General features: G+C 35.5%; 1 protein-coding gene across 1 annotated transcript in view; it reads right to left on the bottom strand.

The window, feature by feature from the left end:
* Positions 1-25,986, bottom strand: part of PSD3 (pleckstrin and Sec7 domain containing 3) — a 553,196-nt gene that overhangs the window by 208,259 nt on the left and 318,951 nt on the right. Inside the window, exon 12 of the mRNA XM_047092318.1 lies at positions 17,348-17,391. Coding sequence (XP_046948274.1) covers positions 17,348-17,391 — 44 coding nt within the window. The remainder of the gene's footprint in view (positions 1-17,347; positions 17,392-25,986) is intronic.

Below are 25,986 nucleotides of genomic sequence, written 5' to 3'. Positions count from 1 at the left end.
TCTTCAATTTCCTTCATAAGCTTTCTATAGTTTTCAGCATATAGATCTTTTACATCTTTGGTTAGGTTTATTCCTAGGTATTTTATGATTCTTTCCACACCTATAGTTTTTATTTTGCTTGGTGTTCTCCGAGTTTCCTGGATCTATGGTGTCTGATATTAACTTGGGGGAAATTCTCAGTCATTGTTACTTCAAATATTTCCTTTGTTGCTTTCTTCCTTCTGTTTCTGGTATTCTCATTATATGTATGTTATACCTTTTATAGTTGTCCTACAGTTCTTGATATTCTGTTCCCTTCCCATGCCCCCGCCCCATCCCCCGCACAATGTTTTCTCTCTTTCCTTTTCCATTTTTTAAGAGTCTATTAACATTCTTTTTTTTAAGTTTACTTATTTTGAGAGATAGGGAAAGAGTGAGTTCACAGGAGAGGCAGAGAGAAAGGAGAGAGAAAATCCCAAGTAGCGCAGAGCCTGATGTGCGGCTCAATCTCACAAACTGTGAGATTATGACCTGTGCCCACATCAAGAGTCAGATGCTTAAGTGACTGAGCCACCCAGGCACCCCTATTGACAAATTCTTAAGCTCAGAGATTCTTTTCTCAGATATATCCAGTCTACTAATGAGCCCATCAGAAGCATTCTTCATTTCTATTACAGTGTTTTTGATCTCTAGCATCTCTTTTGGAATCTTAGGACTTCCGTTTGTCTCCTTACATTGTCCATCTGTTCTTGCATGCAGTCTTATATTCATTGGCAACTTTAGCATTTTTAATCATAAGTTTTGCTAAATCCCTGGTCTGATAATTCAAAACGCCTCCAATATCTAAGTCTGGTTCCGATGCTCGCTCTGTCTCTCCAAATCATGTTTATTACTCTTAGTATGCTCTGTAATTTTCTCTTGATAGTCAGAAATAATATATTGGGTAAAAGGAACTGCTATAAAGAGGCCTTTAGAAGGGGCAACTGGGTGGCTCAGTTGGTTAAGCGTCCAACTTCAGCTCTGGTCATGATTTCATACTTGGTGAGTTCGAGTCCCACATCGGGCTCTGTGCTGACAGCTCGGAGCCTGGAGCCTGCATAGCATTCTGTGGCTCCCTCTCTCTCTGCCTCCCCCCCATTCGCACTTGGGTCTCTCTCTATCAAAACAGGCCTTTAGTAATACAGTGGGAAAGTGGGGGGGAGGTAAGTCTTCTATAGTTTTACTATTTGATCTCAATCTTTAGTGAGCCTGTTCCTTTGAACTGTGAACATCACGTGACCTCTTCAGTCCCTTCTAGTATCAAGCAGATCATTTCTCCCTTCTGCCTCACTGCATGGCAAACACAATGGGTCAGGCTTGCCTACGCTCCCTTAGTTCTGGTTTCTCAGTCCATATTCAAGTTAGGTGGGCTGAGCTCAGCAAGCTTGGCAGTCACTCAGATTCTAATCATTCTTCAATCTAACTTTCTGAGGGCGCCTTGCACTTTAGGTCAGAGTGGCTACTTTACTTCATTGGACTACTGTTCTGCGTACATGCTCCTTTAGCCAGAATATTAAAGATGAGGGTGGGTATAAATCAGATACCAAACCACCCTGAATATCCAAACATTATTACCATGAACATCATCATAACTTAATTTCTTAACTTAACACTACCCCCCACAGTCTGGTAACTGAGATGATATTACCATCTCAGTGAAAGACCAAGGTTCAAACAGATGAACTTCACATGGACAGAACCCAGGGTAAGTAACAGTCCTCCTCAGAGGCCTCCTTGATTAAAAAAAAAAAAATGAAAGTCACTGCATAATCCACAAGGATGCCTATGGAGCATGGTAGACAACAAGAGACCAAGCCCCTGCCTGCCTCCAAGTATCAGCTCAGTAATGATTAGAAGGAGCCTTCAGTTGTTGGGCAGTGTACCAGGCAATGGGGATATCAAAATGATTAAAAAAATTTGGAGGACTCATAGTCCAGCAGGGAAAATAATGGGCAATAAACTTTTTATAAAATAAAGTATTGTATTATAAATCTCAATAGAGCTGTGCACAAAACAGTGTAGGACCAAAGAGGAGGGAAGAGTTCATATCAAATATACTGAATGACATGTACAAGGAATCTTTCTGAAGTGGTAACAATGGGGTAATGAATTCTGATGATTGTTATACAACTCTATAAATATACAAAAAAACCCCATGAAATTGGGCAATTAAACAGGTGTATTTTATGGTATATAACTTACACATCAGCATATCTGTTTTAAAAAAATAACACAGTAGGGGCGCCTCGGTGGCTCAGTTGCTTGGGCGTCCAACTTCAGCTCAGGTCAGGATCTCAACAGTTTGTGGGTTCGGGCCCCACGTCAGGCTCTATGCTGACTGCTTGCTCAGGGCCTGGAGCCTGCTCCGAATTCTGTCGCCCTTTCTCTCTGTCCCTCCCCCACTCACACTCTGTCTCTGTCTCTCTCAAAAATAAATAAACATTAAAAAAACTTTTTTTAAGTGAACATAGTAGTTGAGTGCAAGTAGTAGAACACTAAGTTGAGTATGATCTTAATATTGGGATTAGGTAATTATTGGAAAATAAAGAATAAACTTATTTAAAAAATCTGCTGACTTGTCATGAAATTTCTATGATACCAGATTGTATTATGGCGCAAGGCAGAATGAGTTTAAGATGAATTTGTCTTTGTTATTTACCAACAGCATAAAATTTAAAAAGTATGTAAATTTAAAAATTTTGATGACACCAGGAAGTATATTTTATTTTACAAAAATATCTTATTCTGACAAGGGCATCTGAACTATACAAAAGAGAAGACATTTCTATTAAAAATGTCAAGCTCCAGCTCCATCTTAGCTCTTAACACCAGTAAGAAGGTTGCCAGATATGAGGAAGATGCAGGCTGGCAACCTGGCTTTCTGAAACAAAGGAGCTGACTATATGTACAATGACTGTAGCATGCTTTTCAAATTAAGAAAAAATTAACTATAAGTGATTAAGGTGGTTTTTAAAAAGTTGTTGGAAGTACACTGGGGTCAAATCAGATGTTTCCCAAAAGATCAAATAAGATATTTTTAATGGGCAACTTAAAGTAACTTCTTTTAGTATTACTAATCTATCTAAAATGTCCTCATCCCTGAAAATGTATGTATACATGTATATTGAAATGTACACATACAAAATGCTTAATGAAGTCTATACATCTACTGTCAAAACATTTAAGGCACTATATAGCCATTGCATGAATATGCTTCATTTTGAAATTATGTAGGTTTTCCTCTTTTGTCATTAACAAAAATCTAAAGTTTAGCAATTAATATAGATGACATACAATTCTAAATCATCAGCACACTAGAAAAACAATTTCCTGGGATGCCTGGATGGCTCAGTTGGTTGAGTATCCAGTTCTTGATTTTGGCTCAGGTCATGATCCCAGGGTTGTGGGATTGAGCTCTGCATCAGGCTTCATGCTGGGCATGGAATCTGCTTAAGATTCTCTCTTTTTCTCTGTCCCTCTTCTGCTCTTCTCCCCTGCTTGCATTCTCTCTCAAATTAAAATAAATAAATAAAGAAAAAATAATTTCCTTACATTTCAGCTTCAATAATTCTTTGTACCTCAGTGATTCTAAAATTGCTTTGAGACAAGGATACTAAGATATAATCATATGCCATCTGCTCACCAACTTGTCTGCTTAACATATTCTGAAGTTAAAGATAATGTAAAGGAAAGATAACAATACTTATAAGTTATATCACTTTTGTCATTATCTTTATGGGTATTAAAACTGTACGACAATAAATCCTTAAATATTCTAAGTATCCACCTTAATCTCAGCATTGAGAGACATGTTGCTTACACAGAAAGCAGACTTTTCTATGAAGCATTTATTTCCTTTGACATTTTGTTTTTAACTTGCCCTTTAAAGCTAATAATTGGATGGCAAATTCTGCCAGTATCCTATATACCTGAGTTCAGCATACTTGAAATGGCTGAGAAAAATAGGTACTTACAGATTAAACATTAAGTGTGAGCTTTGTTTCAGATTCTTACTAAATTATACTTCAGAGAGCTATGTGAGAGAATCTTCCCTAATTCTGTATCCTGAACTCTTTCCTCCTTTAAACACCAAAATCTGGGAGATGGATCCACATTCAAGATCATTTTTAGCTAGCAAATTTTTTTAAGTTTATTCACTTTGAGATATATATGTATATATATCTCAAAGTGAATAAACATATATATAAGTATATATATATATGTTTATTCACTTTGAGATATATATGTATATATATCTCAAAGTGAATAAACATATATATAAGTATATATATATATGTTTATTCACTTTGAGATATATATGTATATATATCTCAAAGTGAATAAACATATATATAAGTATATATGTGTATATATATATATATATATATATATATATATATGTACACACACACACACACAGAGAAAGAGGCAGAGAGAGAGAGAGAATCCCAAGCAGGCTCCATGCGGTCAGCACAGAGCCCGATGGGCGGCGGGGGGGGGGGGGGGGCCTCAATGCCAGGAACTGTGAGATCATGACCGGAGCTGAAATCAAGATCAACTGAGCCACCCAGGTGCCCCAACGTATTTTAAGTGATATTAATTCTTCAGCTCAAAAAAATCTCCTTTCAAATTAATAATCACTTTTTCATAACTGTTATTTCTGTTTTATCCTCTTTTCTTATATGCAATATACTTTCACTGAATTTAAATCAGAAAAATCAAATGAATAATATTCTTTACATACCCATATATATATATATATCTACCCTTACTTAAATATTCATATAGATTACCTTCTAAATTTGTCAATTCCATCTAATCTTAACATTAGAATGTTTTACCAAAAACATGACACAACATTCCCCATATTAGGAATATAAGGAAAGCAATCATTTAACAGCAATGATGGTAAGGATGTTAATATTCTTATTGTATTCTGTTCTATTATTTCAATGAGGCACAATACATATCTAGAAAATGTTTAATAGTATAAATACCCAAAATAGAGAATTGAGTTTTAATCTCTCCTTATAGTGCAAGGTCTTGCGCAAATAGTTTTATTAATTTTTCCATGATTATTTCTTTCTCTACCAATAACTCCTAATGCCAACCTCCCCAACTCTTTTCTGATACAATTTTTTAACATATTAAATATATTTTCAGTATCTACAAATACTGCCCAACCTATAGCAACTTCTCTGCCTTAGTTTTCTCATTAGTAATTATTATAAACCTACAGGTGGCTATTTGGAAGTTTAAAAAGAGAATTACTAGATTGAGGCTGGAAAGATGGCAGAGTAGAAGGTCCCTAAGCTCACCTCATCCCATGGATAGGACTAGATAATAGTCACATTCAGTATAAATAACCCAGAAAACAACCCAAAGACTGACAGAACAAAATCCACAACTAAATGTACAGAACAGGCCACATCGAAGAAGGTTGGAGAAGCAGAGATGTGGTAGAGGGCTAAGCAGACTCCAGCCTCCAAGGTGGGGAAAAAGACACGGAGCAGAAAATGGGGAGGAATAGACTATCACACCAGGGAGCTCACATAGGGAAAATGAATCACCATAACATTTGGCTTTGAAAGGAGACGGGCCAACTTTTGTGAGTTCTCACAACCAGCTGTACTTAAAACTTACAATTTTAAAAATCAGTGGGCTTGACTCTGGGAGAGCCCCGAGGGCGAGAAGAAGTTGAGCCCCCCAAAAGAGATGGTACAAAGAACATCCCATGGAGATATACCTAAAACTACCAGTTTGAAAAACATCTGGGGCGCATATGTGAGGAAGAGTTATTTACTAATCTCAGAGCATGTCCAAGAGGGATAGAGATCTTGAAGAGACTACTCCAGAAACAAAGGAGTTGTCAGGTGCCATCTCCTTCCCTTGCCCCTCAGCAGAAACACACAGCCCCCTGTGGGAATCAACACCATGCCTGCATTCACTACTTAACTTGCTTACACCAAACACCACTGCTTACACTTCTAAAAATCCACCCCTTCCAGTCACATTTGCCTAAGTCTTAGAGCTGTGAGTCAACTTGCTCAGAAGACTGGCACTAACCTTGCCAATACTGTATCTCCCAACCCAACCACTTTGTGGGGCCTTGGTCCTGGCAGTGTCAGAGGTGGCCCAATGGAAGACCAGTGTACATCTTGTTAAAATTGTGTGTCCACCCAAGGTGCTGTGCAGATTTGTCCAGGCTACCCAGTTCCCACAGCCATGGTGACAGATCTCATTTTGAAAGCAGACCAGTGCACACTATGCTAAAGCTGCATGCCACCTATCAGCCACTCTCAGCAGCAGCATCATGTCCTCTTCCAATATACCCTTGGCCATAACCCATCCAAAGCTACTGGCAATATGCAGGCAGCTCTGACAGAGGCCAGTGCCACTCCAAAGTGACTCCTTCCTTGGGGTGAGGGGAAGATCAGTCAGACAGCAGCCCTGGCAGTGGGTTGCAAATAGATAGGTGGTCTGGTTTCAGGCCCCACCTACTAATGAAACCTTCTCATTAGACAACACAAGGAAAGTGCACTGCAGTTTGGTGCTACTGCATCTCTGAGAAATGCTTGGTCTGACTCAACTCAAGGCTAAGGCAGCCAGAGAGGGATCAAACACTTTCCACAACAGTCAAAGATAGCCATTGCAGATGACTGGACTGAAGGACAAAGCAGGCAAGACATAAGAGCATTATGCACAAAACACATAGGAGACACTTCTGAAGTGTCAGGTTCTGTTCAACAGTGTTGCTGCATATCAGGGCATACAGGCCTTCTTCTTCACAAGGCCATTACCTCTAAGAGCAGGAGATGTAGCTGACTTTCCTAACACACAGAAACAAACACAGATTTGGGCAAAATGAGGAGACAGAGGTATATGTCCCAAATGAAAGAAGAAGACAAAACTACAGCAAGAGACCTAAGCAAAATGGATTTAAGTAATATGCTGAATAGAGAATTTAATGATCATAAACTCATTGGGCTTGAAAAGAGTGGAGGACATCAGTGAGACCCTTATAAAAGAGATGGAAAAAAAAGAAAACATTAGAGATGAACACAGCAAATGGAATTAAAAAAAAACATTAGATGGAATAAAAAGGCTAGACAAATCAGAGGAATGAATTAGCAACTTGGAGAACAGAGTAATGGAAAGTTATCATGCTGAACAAATGAGAGAAAAAAACTATGCAAAATGAAAAGAGATTTAGGGAACTCTGACTTCATCAGGTGTAATAACATTCTCATTATATGGATCCCAGAAGAAGAAGAGATAGATAAGGGGGCAGAAAATTTATTTCATGGAATAATAGCTGGAAACTTCCTTAATCTAGGGAAGGAAACATATCAAGATCCAGGAGGAACAGAGATCCCTCAACAAAATCAACCCAAGGAGGTCCACTCCAAGACACATAGTAATAAAAGGGCAAAAAGTAGCAATAAAGAGAGAATTTTAAAAGTAACAAGATAAAAGAAAACAGTTACAGAAAAGGGAAACCCCATAAGGCTATGAGCAGGTTTTTCAGCAAAAATTTGGCAGAGCAGAAGGGAGTGGCATGATATAGTCAAAGGGTAAATCTGTAGCCAGGAATACTCTTTCCAGCTAGGCTGTCATTCAGAATAGAGGGAGAAACAAAAAGTTTCCCAGACAAACAAAAGGTGAAAGAGTTCATGACCACTAAACCAGTCCTACAGGAAATGGTAAAGAGGACTCTGTGATTGGAAAGGAAAGATCATAAGTAAGAGAAAAGTAGAGAGCGTAAAAGCAGTAAAAATGAGGATATCTGTAAAAGTCAGTCAAGGAACTCAAAAGGATGTAGAGTATGACACTATATATGTAAAACATGGTGGAGGGAGTAAAGAATGGATTCAAACTTAAGTGATCGTCAGCTTAATATAGACTGCTATATGCAGATATTGTATACAAACCTCATGTTAACCACAAATCAAAAACCATTAAGAGATACGCAAAAAATAAAAATAAAGAAATCCAAGTACATCACATTAAAGCCAGAAAATCATAAAAGAGAGCCAGAGAAGAAAGGTCAGAGAAGTAGAAGGCAACCATAAATCAAGTAACAAAATGGCAATAAATACATATCAAGAATTACTCTGAATGTAAATGGACTAACCACTCCAATCAAAAGATAAAGGGTGGTGGAATGGATAAAAATACCTGACCCATTTATATGCTGCCTACAAGAGACTCATTTCAGACCTAAAGACACCTGCAGATTGAAAGTGAAGGGATGGAGAAACATTTACCATGCAAATGGGTGTCAAAAGAAAGCTGGTGTAGCAATACTTATATAGGACAAAACAGACTTTAAAACAAAAACTGTAACAAGAGATGAGGAAAGATACTACATAACTATAAGGGGAACAATCCAACAAGAAGATATAACAATTGTAAACATTTATGCACCCATCATGAAAGCACCTATAAACATAAGATAGTGAATAACAAACAAAAAGGAAAAAATCAAAATTGATATAATATTAGGGGAGTTTAGGACCCCACTTACATCAATGGACAGATCATAGAAACAGAAAATCAATAAAGCAACAGTGGCTTTGAATGACACACTGGACCAGATGAATTTAACAGATATATTCAGAACATTCCATTCTGTACACATTCTTTTCAAGGATTCATGGAACATTCTTGAGATGGACCACATATTAAGCCAGAAAACAACACAACACATTTCAAGAAATTAAAAAAAATCGAAGTCATACGAATCATCTTTTATGATCACAATGCTATGACACTAGAAATCAGCCACAAGAAAAAAATCTGGAAAGCACAGATACATGGAGATTAAATAACATGCTATTAAACAATGAATGGATCAACCAAGAAATCAAAGAAGAAATAAAAATTATACGGAGAAAAATGAAAATACAAAACATAATGGTACAAAATCTTTGGGATGCAGCAAAAGCAGTCCTAAGAGGGAAGTTCATAAGAATACAGTCCTGTATCAAAAAGCAAGAAAAATCTCAAATACGCAACCTAACCTTACACCTAAAGGAGCCAGAAAAAGAACAAGCTAAACCCCAAAGAAGCAGAAGGAAGGAAATAATAAATATTGGAGGATAAATAAATGATACAGAAACAAAACAAAACAAAACAAAACAAAACAAAAAACAATAGAACAGATCACTGAAACCATGAGCTGATTCTTTGGAAAGATCAAAGAATTGATAAAAATCTATCCAAAGTCATACAAAAAGAGAGAGAAAAAGAGTGAGGACTCAAATAAATAAGAAAGGAAAGAGGAGAAATAACAACCAAAACCAAAGAAATACAAACAATTGTAAGAGAGTATTATGAAAAACTATATGTCAACACATTGGACAAACTAGAAGAAATGGATACATTCCTAGAAACATACTACCTACCAGAACTAAAGCAGGAATACATAGAAAATTTTAACAGATCTATTACCAGCAATGTAATTAAAACCAGTAATCAAAAACTCCCAATAAATAAAAGTCCAGGATCAGATGGCTTCACTGGTGAATTCTACCAAACATGAAAGGAGGAAAACTTCCATATTCATTCTATGAGGGTAGCATTTAGTAACTAATACCAAAACCAGATAAAAACACAACAAAAAAAGTGAACTACAGGCCAATATCCCTGAAGAACATACATGAAAAAGTCCTCAACAAATACTGGCAAACTGCATCCAACGACAATACATAAAAAAAATATCATTTACCATTGTAATGGTATTTAATCCTGGTATGAAAGGTGGCTAAATATTGGCAAATGAATGTAACATATCACATCATAAGAAAAAGAATAAGAACCTTTCAACATCTACAGATAAAGCATTTGGCAAAGTATATCAATTCGTGATAAAAACCCTAAACAAATTAGGGTTAGAGGCAACATAACACAACATCATTAAGGCATTATATGAAAAACCTACAGCCAACATCATCCTCAGTGGGGAAAAACTGACAGCATTTCTCCTAAGGTCAGGAACAAGACAAGGGTGTACACTCTCACTGTTTTTATTTAACTTACTGAAAAGTCCTAACCACAGCAATCAGGCAACAAAAAGAAGTAAAAAGCATCAAAATTGGTAAGAAAGAAGTCAAACTTTTGCTATCTGTAGATAACATCATACCCAGATAGAAAACCCCAAAGACTACACCAAAAATTTACAGAATTTATATTCTAATTCAATAAATTTGCAGGATACACAATGTACAGAAGCCTGTTGCATTTCTGTGCACCAAAAATGAAGTAGCAGAAAGAGAAATTAATGAATCAATCCCATTTACAATTGAGCCAAAAATAATAAGATACCTAGGAATAACCCTAACCAAAGAGGAGAAAGACCTGTACTCTAAAAACTATAAAACACTGATAAAAGAAATTGAAGAGGATACAAAGAAATGAAAAGACATTCCATGCTCACAGATTGAAAGAACAAATAAGGTTAAAATATCTATACTACCCAAAGCAATCTACACATTAAAGCAATCCCTATCAAAATACCACCAGCAATTTTCACAGAACTAGAACAATTCCTAAAATCTGTATGGAACTACAAAAGACTCTAGAGAGCAAAAGCAACCTTGAAAAACAAAAACAAAACTGGAGGCATCACAATCTCTGACTTCACGTTATGTTACAAAATTGTAGTAATCAAAATAGTATGGTACTGACACCAAAATCAAAACACAGATCAATATAACAGACTAAACAGCCAAGAAATAAACCCAAATTATATGATCAATTAATCTTTGACAAAACAGGAAAGAATGCGTGATGGGAAAGACAGGCTCTTCAACAAATGATGTTGGGAACACTGGACAGCAACATGTAAAAGAATGAAAGTGGACCACTTTCTTACACCATATAGAAAAATAAACTCAAAATAGATTAAGAACCTAATATGAGATGTGACTCCATAACAAATCCTAGAAGAGAGCACAGGCAGTAATTTCTCTGACATTGGCTGTAGTAACATCTGTCTAGATATGTCTCCTGAGGCAAGAGAAACAAAAGCAAAAATAAACCATTGGGACTACATCAAAATAAAAATCTTCTGCATAGCAAAAGAAACAACCAAGAAAACTAAGTGACAACCTACTGAATGGGCAAGATATTTGCAAATGACCTTTCCAATAAAGGGTTAGAATCCAAAATATACAAAGAATTTATAAAACTCAACACCCCAAAAATCCAATAATCTAATTAAAAAATGCACAGAAAGGTGAATAGACATTTATCCAAACAAGACATTCAGAGGGCCCACAGACACATGAAAAGATGCTCAATATCACTCATCATCAGGGAGATGCAAATCAAAACCACAATATCACCTCATACTTGTCAGATGGCTAAAATCAAAAACACAAGAAACAAATGAGGAGGATACAGAGAAAAAGAACCCTCATGCACTGTTGGTGGGAATGCAGACCAGTATAGCTATTGTGGAAAACAGTACTGAGGTTCCTCAAAAAATTAAAAATAGAACTACCCTATAATCCGATAATTGCACTACTGGGTATTTACCCCTAAAATACAAAAACACCAATTCAAAGAAATATGTGTATCCCTATGTTTATTGGAGCATTATTTACAATAGCCAAATTATGGAAGCAGCCCAAGTATCCACCGAAAGATGAATGGATAAAGACGTGGCATGTATACAAAATAGAATATTATTCAGCCATAAAAAAGAAAGAAATTTTGCTATTTGAAACAAGATGTATCTAGAGAGTATAATGCTAAGTGAAATAAGTCAGAGAAACACAAATCCTATGATCTCACTCATATGTAGAACATAAGAAATGAAACAAATAAACAAAGGAAAAAAAAAAAGAGAGACAAACCAACAGACACTTAACTATAGAGAACAAACAAATGTTTACCAGAGGGAATGTAGCTAAGGGGATGGGTGAAATAAATGAAGGGGATTAAGAGTACACTTATCTTGATGAGCACTGAGTAAGATATAGAACTGTTGAATCACTGTATCACACACCTGAAACTAATATAACACTACATGTCAACTATACTGGAATTAAAATTTAAAAAATGATTTTTAGATTACTCAAAAATAATTTTAAAAAATTAAAAGGGAATTACTTTTGAACTTCTTAGATCAAAGTATGATATAAATGTCTTGATCCAAAATAATGTAAGTATGAAAGTTTTCCCTTGTCTACATTACTATTAGGACACACCATCCTGATTAACACCTTCATTTGTATAAAATCACTAGGGCTTCCAGATACTAAAGTTATTTAACAGAATAACTCATTGTAAAATGAATTACTGTGATTTATCTTTTCTTTTAATGGAAATAAAATAATTTTACCTCAAGGTAAAAAGTATTTAAAAATAAGACAAAGAAGCACTCTTTTCTTTAGAATACAAGGTAAATTTAAAAAGTAAGTAATATAAGGGAATTATAATTTTTCTTCCTGGAGGACTTTAATGTTAGCAAATAAAAAATCAGGGAGAATGATAACAAAAGAGAAAATGATAAAGAAAACTTAAATGCAGAGCCATAAATTACATTCATAAGCTAAAGGTGGCTCATTTAAATCAGTCTATGTTAAAAGAAAAACACTCTGGAGTCACAATAAAACTACCCTTTTGAGATAGCCATTTCCTACACAGCAACATATGAAACATTTTAACAAATCCTGGCTTTGTCACTACAGTGTGTAACTTTGGATCCCTTAGTGAATGCTTCTTGACTTTATTTTCCTCATGTACAAAATGAGAATGTTGGACTGGAGTGGTACTTAAAATTTTAAGTACAGATACATCTAAATAATATTAACCAGGATTTCAAATATATATTAATAAAAAATACAGGTGGGGCTGCTTTGGTCATTTAAAATAGGCATGACGCTTCTGGAAACTAGAAGTTGGTTCCTGTTATCATCCCTCTTTCCCCTTACATCTCCTAGGGAGGCTCCTAACGCTAGGGCTCCATGAAATCCAGTTAGAAAGCCAAAGGTCTAAAACCTCTTTAGGTCTCTCCAGTTATAGCATTCCATGATGGTATAATTTGATTTCTTCTAAGCCTCTAAAATCAACATTAAGATGCCTCCCATGTAAGTAAACACTGTCCTATAAATTTTGTAGCGGCATCATCTTTCTTATTAACCATTGTCTAAACTACACAATTGTAGGCTGATCTTTTAGGAAATGCAGTTCCTTGCACTGTTTTTATTGCTGTTTCTATATAGCCTTTTACGTGAACTTCATTACCTACAAGCAGTATGTTCAATAAAGGAGGATATAAATGGACAAATCCAGACATGTATCATTTCCTTAAAGAGGTTACATTCTAATGGAACATTCCTACAAATAACTACAATGGGTAGTAGAAACTGATAATATCATCAGATAAAGTAAAATGGATGTTTAAGGGCTGAGATTATTTCTGGTTATGAGCTGAGCTATAAAGAATGTCAGGCTTTGTACATAAAAGATTGGTACAGATGTAGATTCTAAGCAGAGGTTACTTCATGAACATCAGCAAAAAGGCAGAGAGCCATGGGACAAGTACAAGGATCTGTACATGGTGGTAACAGTTGAAATGTAGGCTGTATAAAGACAAATACTGGAGAGAAAAAAGATTACTGGCAGAATGTGAAGAGGCTAAATGAAGTTTTAGAGCAGAGGAGTGCTTCAGTAAAGTAAAAGGAGCAAAAAGAGGCTTGCGATGGATGTACATAGGATGAAAAAGTATGAATGCTTGATTCAGACTGCAGCAGCAGGAATGGAGAAGAAAGGTGCTGTATGGAACCATTTCCGCAGTAGCGAAAGAGGTAGCATGGAAAGAGTCAAAGCTAATGTAGAGGCCAAAACCTAGGCAAGTAAGGAAATACTGGTGTTGTTAATAGAAATGGAGAATATATGACAAAGTTCAGAGACAGATGAAAAGGGTTAAGTAGAATGGAAATGTCCTGCGGGAAAGTGAAAATGTTGAATTGAAACTTGGGAAAGAGGTCAGATCTGTATAAATACTTGGAAAAAATTTTTACAGACATGGAAGGTGAAGTTTTAAAAATGAACATAAGATTGCTGAAAAAAGGACTTAGTGAAAGAAGACAATTCTAAGTGCTGATCCATGTAAGGTACCAACATTAATAGATAATAGGAAAAAAAATGAGAGAAAGTGTGATTGGAGAGATACCAGAACTGGGTGAGCACAGTGTTTCTATATAATTATATACATGCACATACTTATGTGTATACTTTAGTTCTTGATCTGAAGAATCACATAAATTGATATACAGCAGGGTTTTCTAAAGTGTGTTCTAAAAAAACATTAGTTTTAGTAGCTGTTAAAAGGTACTTCATGATCAAAACAGGACTCAATTATTCAGAAGATGGGGATAAGATGGTTCTTTATCTCCTGTAGAATTCAAAGAGTACATCACGCTGACCCATAAACCCTTTTTGTTTTTTTATCTTCTAGATACAGCAGTATCTAGCAGTAACAGGAAGTCACCTTGAGAAACAAGGATAAATAGTAAAATTTGAAGATTCACATAATATTAAAACTGGAAAGGAAAGCTCTGATCATTTCATCCAATCTTTTCACTTTATAGGTGAAGAACATTAATTATATGATATACTACTGTGGGTGGTAAAGAATACATGTGGATATGAAAGCATATGAACAAGAGAGAGACAAAAAGGTAAGTGAAAAATAGAAATTACAGCTTTAAAAGATACAATATTAGTTACCATTTGAGGGATAATTTGCTTTATGTTTAGTGTTTTAGAACATTTCACAGTGTCATCCTAAGGGTTATATGAAGTTCAATAATCACTCATCAGACAAAAGAAGAAACTGAGGCCTAAGGTTAATATGACTAGTGACCCAGCTAGTACATGGAAGAGCTGGAATTCAAACCCAAATCTCTCTACTTCTGGAACCTGGGCTCCAGAACACAATGCTCTTTTGACAAGGGGGCCAAGAAGAGTCCAGGTCTTAGGTTCATTCCCATGCCTGCCCATGGATAGGGTCTGAGATAAGATTCTTTCTTATCATCAGGGAAATGCAAATCAAAATCACAATAAGATATCACCTCACACCTGTCAGAATGGCTAAAATGAAATACTCAAGTTTGGTAAAAAAAATAAAAAACAAGTTTTGAGGAGGCTGTGGAGAAAAAAGAAACCACATGCATTGTTGGAGAAATGTAAACTGGTACAGCCACTGTGGAAAACAGTATGGAGGTTCCACTACTGGCTATTTACCCAAAGAATACAAAAACACTAAATCAAAAAGATATATGTGGCCCTTTATTTATTGCAGCATTATTTACAATAGTCAAATTATGGACGCAGCCCAAGTGTCCACTGATAGATGAATAAAGAAGATGTGGTATATATATTATTCAGCCATAAAAATGAATGAAGCCTTCCACTTGCAATGACATGAATGGATCTAGAGGGTATAATGCTGAGTGAAATAAGCTGGATCAGAGAAAGTTAAATACCATATGCTTTAGCCATATGTGGAATTTAGAAATAAAACAAATGAACAAAGAATGAAGAGATAAACCAAAAAACAGACTCTGAACTATACAGAACAAACTGATGGTTACCAGAGGGGAGGTAGGTGGGGAGGTGGGTGAAACAGGTGATGTGGATTAAGGAGTACACTTATCATGATAAGCACTGAGTGATGTACAGAATTGTTGAATCGCTATATTGTACACCTGAAACTAACACAATACTACATGTTAACTGTAGTATCTTCTGGATGCAACAGTATACTTTCCACAGGAAGTCACCTTGAGAAACAAAGTTAAGTACAATGGAATTAAAAAAATTTTTTTTCTTGCACCAAATTGTCACTATACATAAATATAAATAAAAACATACTATAACAATTTCCATATATAAAAAATTTAGATTTACAAAACAGATCCTCAGGACTACATTTATTTGTTTTTTAAAATAACTTATAAAAGAATCTTCAAATATCTCTCCCCTGTATGAACATACTTACATTTCATTTTTATTAATTTTCTGTAGAGGAGATATTCTGCATCGGTTCAGATACGCCTTTAATATTTCAGCAAGATACTAAGCATATAATTTATGAAATTTTTCTAGGAAACCCACTTTCATTCATGAGAGATATATCCAAAAATGATCACTTTGGAACACAGGCCATGAATTCTTATTATCTTAATGAATTTTCCTTGAAATGACACAATGTCTTTGAGTCTCATGACATATATAAATAGAGAAACATATGCCATCACATATACTTGCAAATATTAGTCTCAAATCAAACTTTGAATCCCTAATTTCAAATAGTACCATATAACCTTACAATTAGTGCAAACAGTTTAAGTAGCACTTTTTCATTCATTCTAGCTTATTATATGTGAGACATATGTAATCAATTGCTAAACTACTTTTATCCAGTGTACAGATGAAAGAATAAGATTTATCCCTAAGTTACGATTCTATAAACCTAAGGTCATTGCAGATTGCTATGCTAGGCCACATGGTAGAAAAATAGGTATGAATACTTAATATCGGTAAAATAAAAAATAAACTTCATATGTAGTTCTAATTAAAAAACATATTTTGACCTAATTTCTGGACAACAATTAAAAATTTAGTAGAAAAGTTTTTTAAGTTAAATTCCTAACTGTTGCATTGATGAGTGAAAAGTCAGAAGAGTTATGGTATTACTGATCTACCAATATTGATCTACACCTAAATTAGGTGCAATTTATCTATAATTTTATTTCCCAAAGTATGTATCTTGAAACACTACATTATACTGTCAAAAAGGTTCAGAAAACATTGCAAATTTCATTCCTCTTGGAGACTTGCATTGTATAAACTCTTGGAAATTCTGCAGTTACAAAAATAATGTAGATTTATTTAATCCATCATTTCTCAAGTTTATCAATATCTTGGTATTATTAGTGTGATTGGAAATGGGATTGATGATAGGAATGAAGGGATTAAAACAAACAGACTGTACCAAAATCATTTGTATTGTATTGTGGAATATATGTGATTTTATCAGATTTTCTTTCTTAGAAGGATATATTAAGAAGATAACTGTCTCTAGGCATAGCAACTAGACTAAATGCAAAATAGGCGCATGCTGGGTACCAAGAAAAAGACATGGGATACTCAGAGTTTACTCAGGTTTTATACAAAGTACGTTAGACACTGGTGTAAAATGAAAACTGGACATGCATATTTTATCCTCTAGGATCACATCTAAAGTGTAAGGAAAGACAGTAAAAAGAATAAGCAGTTCATTTATTAAAATGCTGACATCCAGCATACTTACACTGCCCATTCAAGCTTCTCATTCTTAATTGAGTTGTACAGAGCCTGTAAAGAGAGAAAATAAGACGGAATTATTCTTTTCGTACTGTTCCATATTTTTAATCCAGCAAATGACCAAAGCCATAAGGCTTGACTGAGCAGCAAGCAACTCCCAAGCCCTTTGTTGGCCACCCTGCTGGCTCTACAAAGATGAGGAATACACAAGGTGAGGCAAACGAGCATAGGGTAAGCAGTATTTTGTGAAACAGATTTTTCACAAAATAAAAAATGGCTTTTATAAATAAGACACACAACACTGTATGACATTTTAGTAAATATTAGGATATAATTAAAGTTAGACCATGTACTCTATTCTTCTTATTCAAAATATGGTCTTGTAGTTTCACTAGTTTAGATACTAAAGTGTGCATACCTTTTTCATTGATGTAATAAGTAAAACTGTTTTCATAAAAATTTAACGAGCAAGATACATTTGAGGAGGACTAAAGCCAGATTATGGAAAACCATCTTAGAATAATTTCAGAGTTTTTATACCAATGACTTAAGCAGTTTTTAGCAGTCTAACTTCATAATTGTGCTTTACAGTTAGTATTACATTGGTGAGAGGTGGTGGAGACGAGAGACAGAAAACTTCCTTAGAGCCTGGGTAATAATAATGACATTTGGCCTGATCACCTCTGATTCTCCAAGCTCTGGCATTATGTATAAGGTCCTTGTAATCAAGTTGTTCCACCATGATAACTACCCAAGAAAATGCTACTCCACATCTCTATTTCCTTAATTTTGAGTAAGATGTTGTAAAGAAAACACAAATAGATATCTAAGCCACCACAACAAATTATACTGAAGAAAAGGATATGTGCAGGATAACATTAGAATGATGTCAGAACATTTTTCTTCAAAGAAGGACTTGAACCTATTCAATTCAGCAGATTCAGTACAAATATATTTAGGTTACAGGTTTTATATTACTTAAGATTTAACACACGTACCCTTAGCCAGTATTCACAGACTCTGTGGGAGTTCTGCCTAGTAGCTACAACAGTGAGTTTAATTAACTACTGGATAATTATGAAGCTAATAAAAACTAGGAGACATTTCATCATTATCAGGATGTGGTAAAATGTGTCCTCAAATACAAAAACTCATAGAACATCAAATTAAAATAAGGGGTAAACTGAGGTACAAAGACCATGCTGTAAATTGGATATTCTTTTTGAAGAACTCAAATTTACTGAAGAACTACAACAATCTATTTTTTAGCAAAATGTCTCATGAGGTTGCACTTATTTAGAAGTGCAGAGAGAGTAGATGTCTAACTCAAGCCTCAGGAGACTCTTGATAGATAGATGTCCTTTAAATGGATTCCACTACTCGCATTAGCCATTTTGAACCCACAAGTAACGGTGAGTTGAGAAACTTCAACTGAAAAGAGATCATTAAAGGTTCTTTATATACTATCACACTCAATACTACCTAGAGTAATTTAACAATGCAATAAAGATAAAAAAAATCTATTCATAAAGGTAGATAGCTTAAAATGATATCCAAGCATCTAAAACTTTTCTAATACATTTAATTCTGTCCTAGAACAAGTTTTTCTTTCAAATTTTTTTCCCATGAGAATATTTTGCTTAATGAGATACCGAGTTCTTAAATAGAAAATTTTTGTTCAGCTGCATATCATGCAACAAAAATCTATCATAAAGTATCTTGAAAAATTCAACAAACTTACCAAAGTGTGGACTTCTCCCAGTGTATATATTATCTAGAAAATATTATATAGCATATAATATATGCTATATAATGCTAATAACATATATATTATATAGACAAATCTAAAAGGTAGATGCTATCCTTATCCTTTCCAATTACAAAATTACAAAGGGATTTTCTTGAATCTTTCTGGTGCTTTATAATGGCACACTATTTTACCAAAAAAAGGAAATTATGCTTTGCAAATGTATCAAACACTTCTATATCCTTCATCACAACTTCCTATCCTTTTATTTACTTAGCTTAGTTAAGAACTGAATTCCTTTGGGGCACATAGGTGGCTCAGTCAGTTGAGGTCCAATCCTTGATTTTGGTTCATGTCAGGATCCCAGGGTCCTGCATTAGAGCCCCTTGTCAGGCTCTGTGCTGACAGCATGGAGCTTGCTTGGTATTCTTTCTCTTACTCTCTCTGCCCCTTTGCTGCTTGCTCTCTCTCTCTCTCTCTCTCTCTCTCTCTCAAAATAAATAAATAAACATTCTAAAAATAAATAAAACTTAAGAAAAAAAAGAATTCAATTCCCTTGATTCCTCCTTATCTTTAGCTCCACAGTCATCCCTTTCGTTCCTGTGTATCCTATACCCCACACTCTATCACATCAACAAATCTTGTTTTTATTAATTACCTTCAAGTTCTTTGTCCCACTGCCTCTCTGTTGTACCTAAAGAGAAAGATTGAAACTCTTGACCAATCCTACTCTGACTTCTCCACATTTATATCCCCTGTATTAGTTAAGGTTTCTTTAGTTTAAAAAAATTTTTTTTTAACGTTTATTTATTTTTGAGACAGAGAGAGACAGAGCATGAACGGGGGGAGGGGCAGAGAGAGAGAGGGAGACACAGAATCAGAAACAGGCTCTAGGCTCTGAGCCATCAGCCCAGAGCCTGACGCGGGGCTCGAACTCACGGACCGCGAGATCGTGACCTGACTGAAGTCGGACGCTTAACCAACTGCGCCACCCAGGCGCCCCAAGGTTTCTTTAGTTTAAAATACACATACCAAAACTCTAACTACCTTAAGCATGAGGAGGACCATAGAAAGACATGGATGGAGCTGGCCTCAGGGACAAAGGTATTTAACTCTCAAGTATTTTCCTCATTCCACCTCAAACATCTCCACTCCTTGTTTCTTTACTACACAAAAACTATGTCTACAACAAGCAACACTCATGTGTATCTTTCATGACTGTCAACAAGAGATAACAGTTCTTTCTCCTAACTTCAGTTTGAAAAGATTGTAATTGGTGTGGTTTAGATCACCTGTCCTCCCCTAATTCATGTGGCGAGATGAGGTATAATGATTGGGACTATCCCTGGAGTCAGTGAGGCTGGGGTATGTATTAAAGAGGGGATAGTATAGACGTAGCCACTAGTGTGTAATCCTCCTGAGCTTTAAAGCCTTCCCTATTTGTATATAACTAATTCAGCAATAATAGAGAAAATTAAACAACAGCACAAATTAATGCCATTGAATATTCATAATCTCAAACTTTAGGAGAGACTTCATTCAATAGCCTCCTGACTTTTTGCCATCTTCCTTAAAATGTATCTGCACTGGCATCTATCCTTTTTTGCCTTTCTGATGGTAATTAAAGGGATATCCTGTCCCTACAAGGCTAAGCATCTATCACTGGTCCTGACAGTTCCCTTTCTGCAGTAACATCTCCTCCTTTATTAGCTCCTTTCTATCAGCTTTGAAACATGTGCAAGTCTCTCCAAACCCCACTTCTGTAATTTAGTTACCACCCTTTGTTCCTCAGCCCCTTTTTTAGCCAAATTTCTGAGAGAAGTTTCCACAATTCATATAACCAACTCAGGCAATCTAGCTATCATCCCTGTTCTTCCACTGAAAGTGAATTACAATAAATGCACCAACTTCCTTCACATTAAACTCAAGGCCACTTTTTAGTGGTCCTGAATCACTTTGCCTGTTAGCAGCACTGAATACTCTCAAATGTTTTCTTCCTTATTTTGTGATACAATACAGTCTCTTGAATTTTCTCCTCTTTGGATAATCCCTATTACTCATATCTTCCTCATCTTACTCCTTAAATGTGGGTGAGCCTAAGGGTTTATCTGAAGCCAATGTAAACTCTTGTGAACATTAGATCCATATGTCAGATGCACTTGGATGTTTCCAAAGCACTACAAACTCAGTAAAAATGAACTAGAGAATGAAGACCTAACAGTGGAAATGTACTCTCCATCTTAGTAAACTGTGTCAGTAGAAAATATTTAATTTTTTTAGTGTGAAAACACTACACTATATATAGTCCAAGGAGAGGTAGCTTACAGTAATATAAAATATATCTAAGTCCAAATCCTAGGACTGCCAGAATTTTTCTATCAACTGTTTCATCTAAAAATACTATTATATTCCTATCATACAAGCAAGAAAGCTCCAGGTTTAAATCATATTTACTGCCAATCTTATATCAGCCTGCTAATGGCATAGGAAAAAGCCTTTTAGTAATAATATTTTCAGGAATAATCGTTAAAACTCTCTAATTTCCACTCAAACAACAGAATGGAATTTCACAGCTGACAGGGGCCTTAGAGATCATAAAACAAATTTTTCCTTTTATCGATTAAAAAAAATGAAGTCCAATGTTAATTTCTCTCAAGGTCCTTTAGCTGTTTTTCACAAACTCTGACTCAGAAATCACATTTCTCTCAGAAATCAATTGACTATATTCAGCTAGCTACATTCTCTCTTATTAACTAACTAAAACTAACTACATTCTACCAAAGTTTACAACATTGTAAATAACTGGCTTGTCAAGGCCCATGTGAAAAGGTAATAAGGCTGTGGCTCTCTTACAATACATTCAATAATGGTGGTCACTGTAATATTCTATTCTTAAAGGATGAACTTAAAGGACACATTCTTGAAATGCCTTTGCTGGTGAGATGATGGGTTTGCCACATTCATTCTATAGTCTCAGTCCACTCATGACTAAAGGTATCTGCCATATAAATGGCTGAAACTGGAGATGTAGTCTACAGCTCAGGAAAATAATTTATCCCTAGTTATGGGAAGGGTTATTTGACTTAGCTCCAAGACAGCAAAGCTTGTGGGCAAACTTTCACTGTCATGAAAGGCTATTATATCCCTGTGGACATAAACTGATAGTTAGGGATAAATCAACCTTAATGGGTTAAAGCAGCCCATATAAATTATATGCTTGAGGTGATAACCAGTTGTGGTGGACTAAATATCGTACCCCCAAATGATGTTCAGGTGCTAATCCCTGGAACCTGTAAATATTTCTGTATATGGCAAAAAGATTCAAATGTGATTAACTTTATAAACATTTCTGCATATAGCAAAAAGATGAGATGGGGAGGGTATCTGGGCTAGGTGGTGTCTATAGAAGAAGATGGCAGAGGAAGATTTAAGGAATATAGAAGAAGAGAAGGCAATGTGAAGATGGACACAGAAATTGGGAGTGATATAGACACAAGTGAAGGAGTGCCAGCAACCATCATAAGCTGGAAGAAGCTGGAAGAGAGTCTCCTAGACTCTCCTGAGGGAGTGCATCCATGTTGACACCTTGAGACTTCTGGACTCCAAAATTATAAAAAGATAAATTTCTATTGTTTTAAGACACCAAAGTTTGTGGTAATTTGTTACAGCAGCCCTAGGAAAACTAATACACAAAGGTATAAATGGAAGACAGATATCTGAACAAAGAATGATCATACACACAGATGGGTTTTCAGGAACATTTTCAGGGTCAATCCCTAGGTGAAACATATTCTTTTACTATAGCGGTCTCAACTGAGTGTAAGGGTGCACACCAGAGTAAGTCCAGGAATTTTTTAAAAATATTGATTAATGAGCTCCAACCCAGATCTACTGAATCAGATTCCTAATTGAGAAAATACATAAATATTTCCAAATGCTCTACTTGTGACTCTGATATGAACCCCTTGTTAAAAACCACTGCTTTCCAAGTAAACCTACCTTTTCTCTAAGTGAAATTCCTGCAACTTAACCCAGGAGCTAGCAAACAATCAAATATCTCAACTGAGACTAAACAAAAGCAGAATGATTCTTCAAATTTGAAAGTTCATTAAATTTTAAGAATGAGAAAGCAAAAGTAAATTGCTTAAATTACAGAGATCAAGGTATCTTGGTCTAAATTTACTTTTTAAGTCTTTGTTCCTAACTTTTGAGTATTTCTCATTGAGATTCAAAATGCAGTTTTATTCAAGGCTTAGCACCATCACTGACAACCCAGGCATGGTTCTGTGAAGTTTTCCCCATTACCATACATTATGTAACACTGAGTTTCTTCCTCTTTCTCTCCCTCCCTCTCCCTCTATCACCACCACCCTTCACCCCCACCCCAGCACATTTTGCAATCTATGATATTCACGTATTTTGGTTCGATCATCTCTCAACTCCAAAGATTTTTTTTTCCTATGTGTTCTTTCGATTATTATGAAAAGTACGAAGGATAAATTGGATAGCTTCCAATTTCCTTTAGTGAGACTGGCAGTGACCACAGAAAAATTTGTACCCAGGAAGAATCAGGACTCTATCAACACCATTGGTATCTTTTCCAAGTGTAATGCTTCATGCAGATATACAGATCAAAATGACTTTTAAGTGTAAAATTAAATATGCACTGCTCTGGATGTTATTATCAAAGACAGACTGTGTTTAAAAGACATTTAAAAACCAATGATACAACTAGTTACCAAATCAATTTCAAATTGTTTAGGAAAACTGAAAATATGTTAAAGCAATGGTGCTTTAATTTTTTCTTCTCTATGCCTTAAAATAACATTGAAAAATTGCATTATATCCCCCCCCCCATTAGAGGCTTCCCTAAAATTGGTACTTAAAATGGACTTTTTGTTTGCCCCCTCTACTCCTAGAGGTTTTCACACCTATGTAATGCACCAAATAAGATTATGAGTGACAGCTATGTCCTCCCTCTCCTCCTTTTTTTAAGTGGCAGAAGGCAACTGTCAAGCAGAGATGACAAAGTATAAACAGCCTGAAGCTTTGACTACAAAGCATCCATTTTAAGGATGAGTACTAAAGATGAGTTTCTTGAAATTGATTCCCTTTAAAATACTTGTGTTCCTGTATTCACTAGCCAGTTTTCACGGAGCCAGGTTTAAAGAACACTACTTTAAAGAATGTATGTTCACAAGCAATGTCATAAACATTTATTTCTAGTTCTCATTCAGGGTGACAGAAGCATGCTGAATATAAAGTAACAAATTTTGAGTTTGGTTTTTTCCACATCTATAGTCAGATCAATTTTTTGGGATCCAGTCATCATGTAAACAGAATCAAAATCTATGTCTTGGACAATTAACTTAACCTTCTGTTGTGGTGCACTTATGAACCCAGCCAGCAATGGCAGAAATATCTAACCATCAACTGTCTGACTCAATTGAGTAGACATGCCAGTAAAAACCCATAATAGACACTAGAAAACTAATTCAAAGACACTTGTGTTATTGGAAGGGAATCTGAAGTATAATTAATATGTATAATTCATCACACAATGAACAGTTTTGAGTACATTCTATAGGCTAGAGTGACATTATGCTAGGTTCAAATAAATACATTCTGCCTTCAGGGGCTTCTTATGTGAGGGTGAAAAAATGTGTTACTAAACCTGACTGAACTTTACCTAATGGAGAATTAGTCAGTTAACAAAGTCAACTAACTCTACTGCCTACTTACAACGTGCAATATGTTTTCACACACGCAGTATCTAATATCTGATGCTGTATCTATTTTCTTCATAGAAAAATTTTATAGAAGGAAAACAGATCCAATCTCAGGTTCTAAGAATTTATTTATTTTTTAAAAATTTTATTTAATTTATTTTTTAAATTTACACCCAAGTTAGCATATAGTGCAACAATGATTTCAGGAGTAGATTCCTCAATGTCCCTTATGCATTTTGCCCATCCCCCTAGGTTCTAAGAACTTAAAGTTTGGGGGGTGATTAATTTGTCTTTTTAACACAGATCATTTCATTTACTTGGTCTTCATTTTCTAAATCTGCAATATGAGAAGGCTATAAAAGGTTATCCTTTTTGGTCCCCTTCTAGATCTACCATTCTATGACTCTAGTTGAAAAAGATCTCAGAAGTCACCTGGTCAAACTCTCAAACTAGTTCTTTCCCTAGTTTCTGCCCCTTTTTCCTGTGTCCCCCACTATTTTTTTCCCAAATGTCAGGCATTACTCCTATATATTAATGAATGAACATTTTTAAACTTCATATGACAAGGATAAAAAAGGGAGAGAGGGAGAAAAGGATGGAAGGGGGAGAAAGAAAGAGAGACAGATTTGATTCTCTAAGGGGGAGGAGGGGCACATGGGGCTTGCGTGATTGCCTGTTGTCAAATGTATCTTTGTGAGATAAAATAGAAACCCCTATTCCTTCATTATACTGAAGGGTAAAAAATGCAGCAAAAGATAATACTAAATAGGCACAAAAACAGATGTGGTGAGCAGCTCTTGGAGGTACCACTAAACCAAACATGAAAGTAAATAAAATTTTAACTGCAAATTATCGTTTGTACTAATGCAATACTCCAAATAAACACACACACACACACACACACACACACACACACACACACACACGTATTTTCATTCATTCATTTTGAGGAAAAGGTTGGTCAATAAAATGTCAAGAGAATTTATATGGAACACATTCCTCCTAAAGTGCCTTTACTACATCTTGCAATTGCTTTCCATTTGACTGGTTGTTGTGTCTTCAGGAAAATTTCTTAAATATGCTAGTACAAATAATGTGATTGCAAAAGTAAGCAAAAAAAATACTAAGTAGCCACTAAGTTCCTTTTTTTAAGTTGAGGCATAATTGACA

The sequence above is a fragment of the Lynx rufus genome, unplaced genomic scaffold (genome assembly GCF_022079265.1).
Source record: "Lynx rufus isolate CCGP_SWC_20201006 ecotype Redwood Valley unplaced genomic scaffold, mLynRuf1.p SCAF_3, whole genome shotgun sequence".
Lineage (NCBI taxonomy): Eukaryota > Metazoa > Chordata > Mammalia > Carnivora > Felidae > Lynx > Lynx rufus.
Note: the sequence above shows the minus strand (reverse complement) of the source record. Positions and strands in the feature narration are given on the sequence as shown.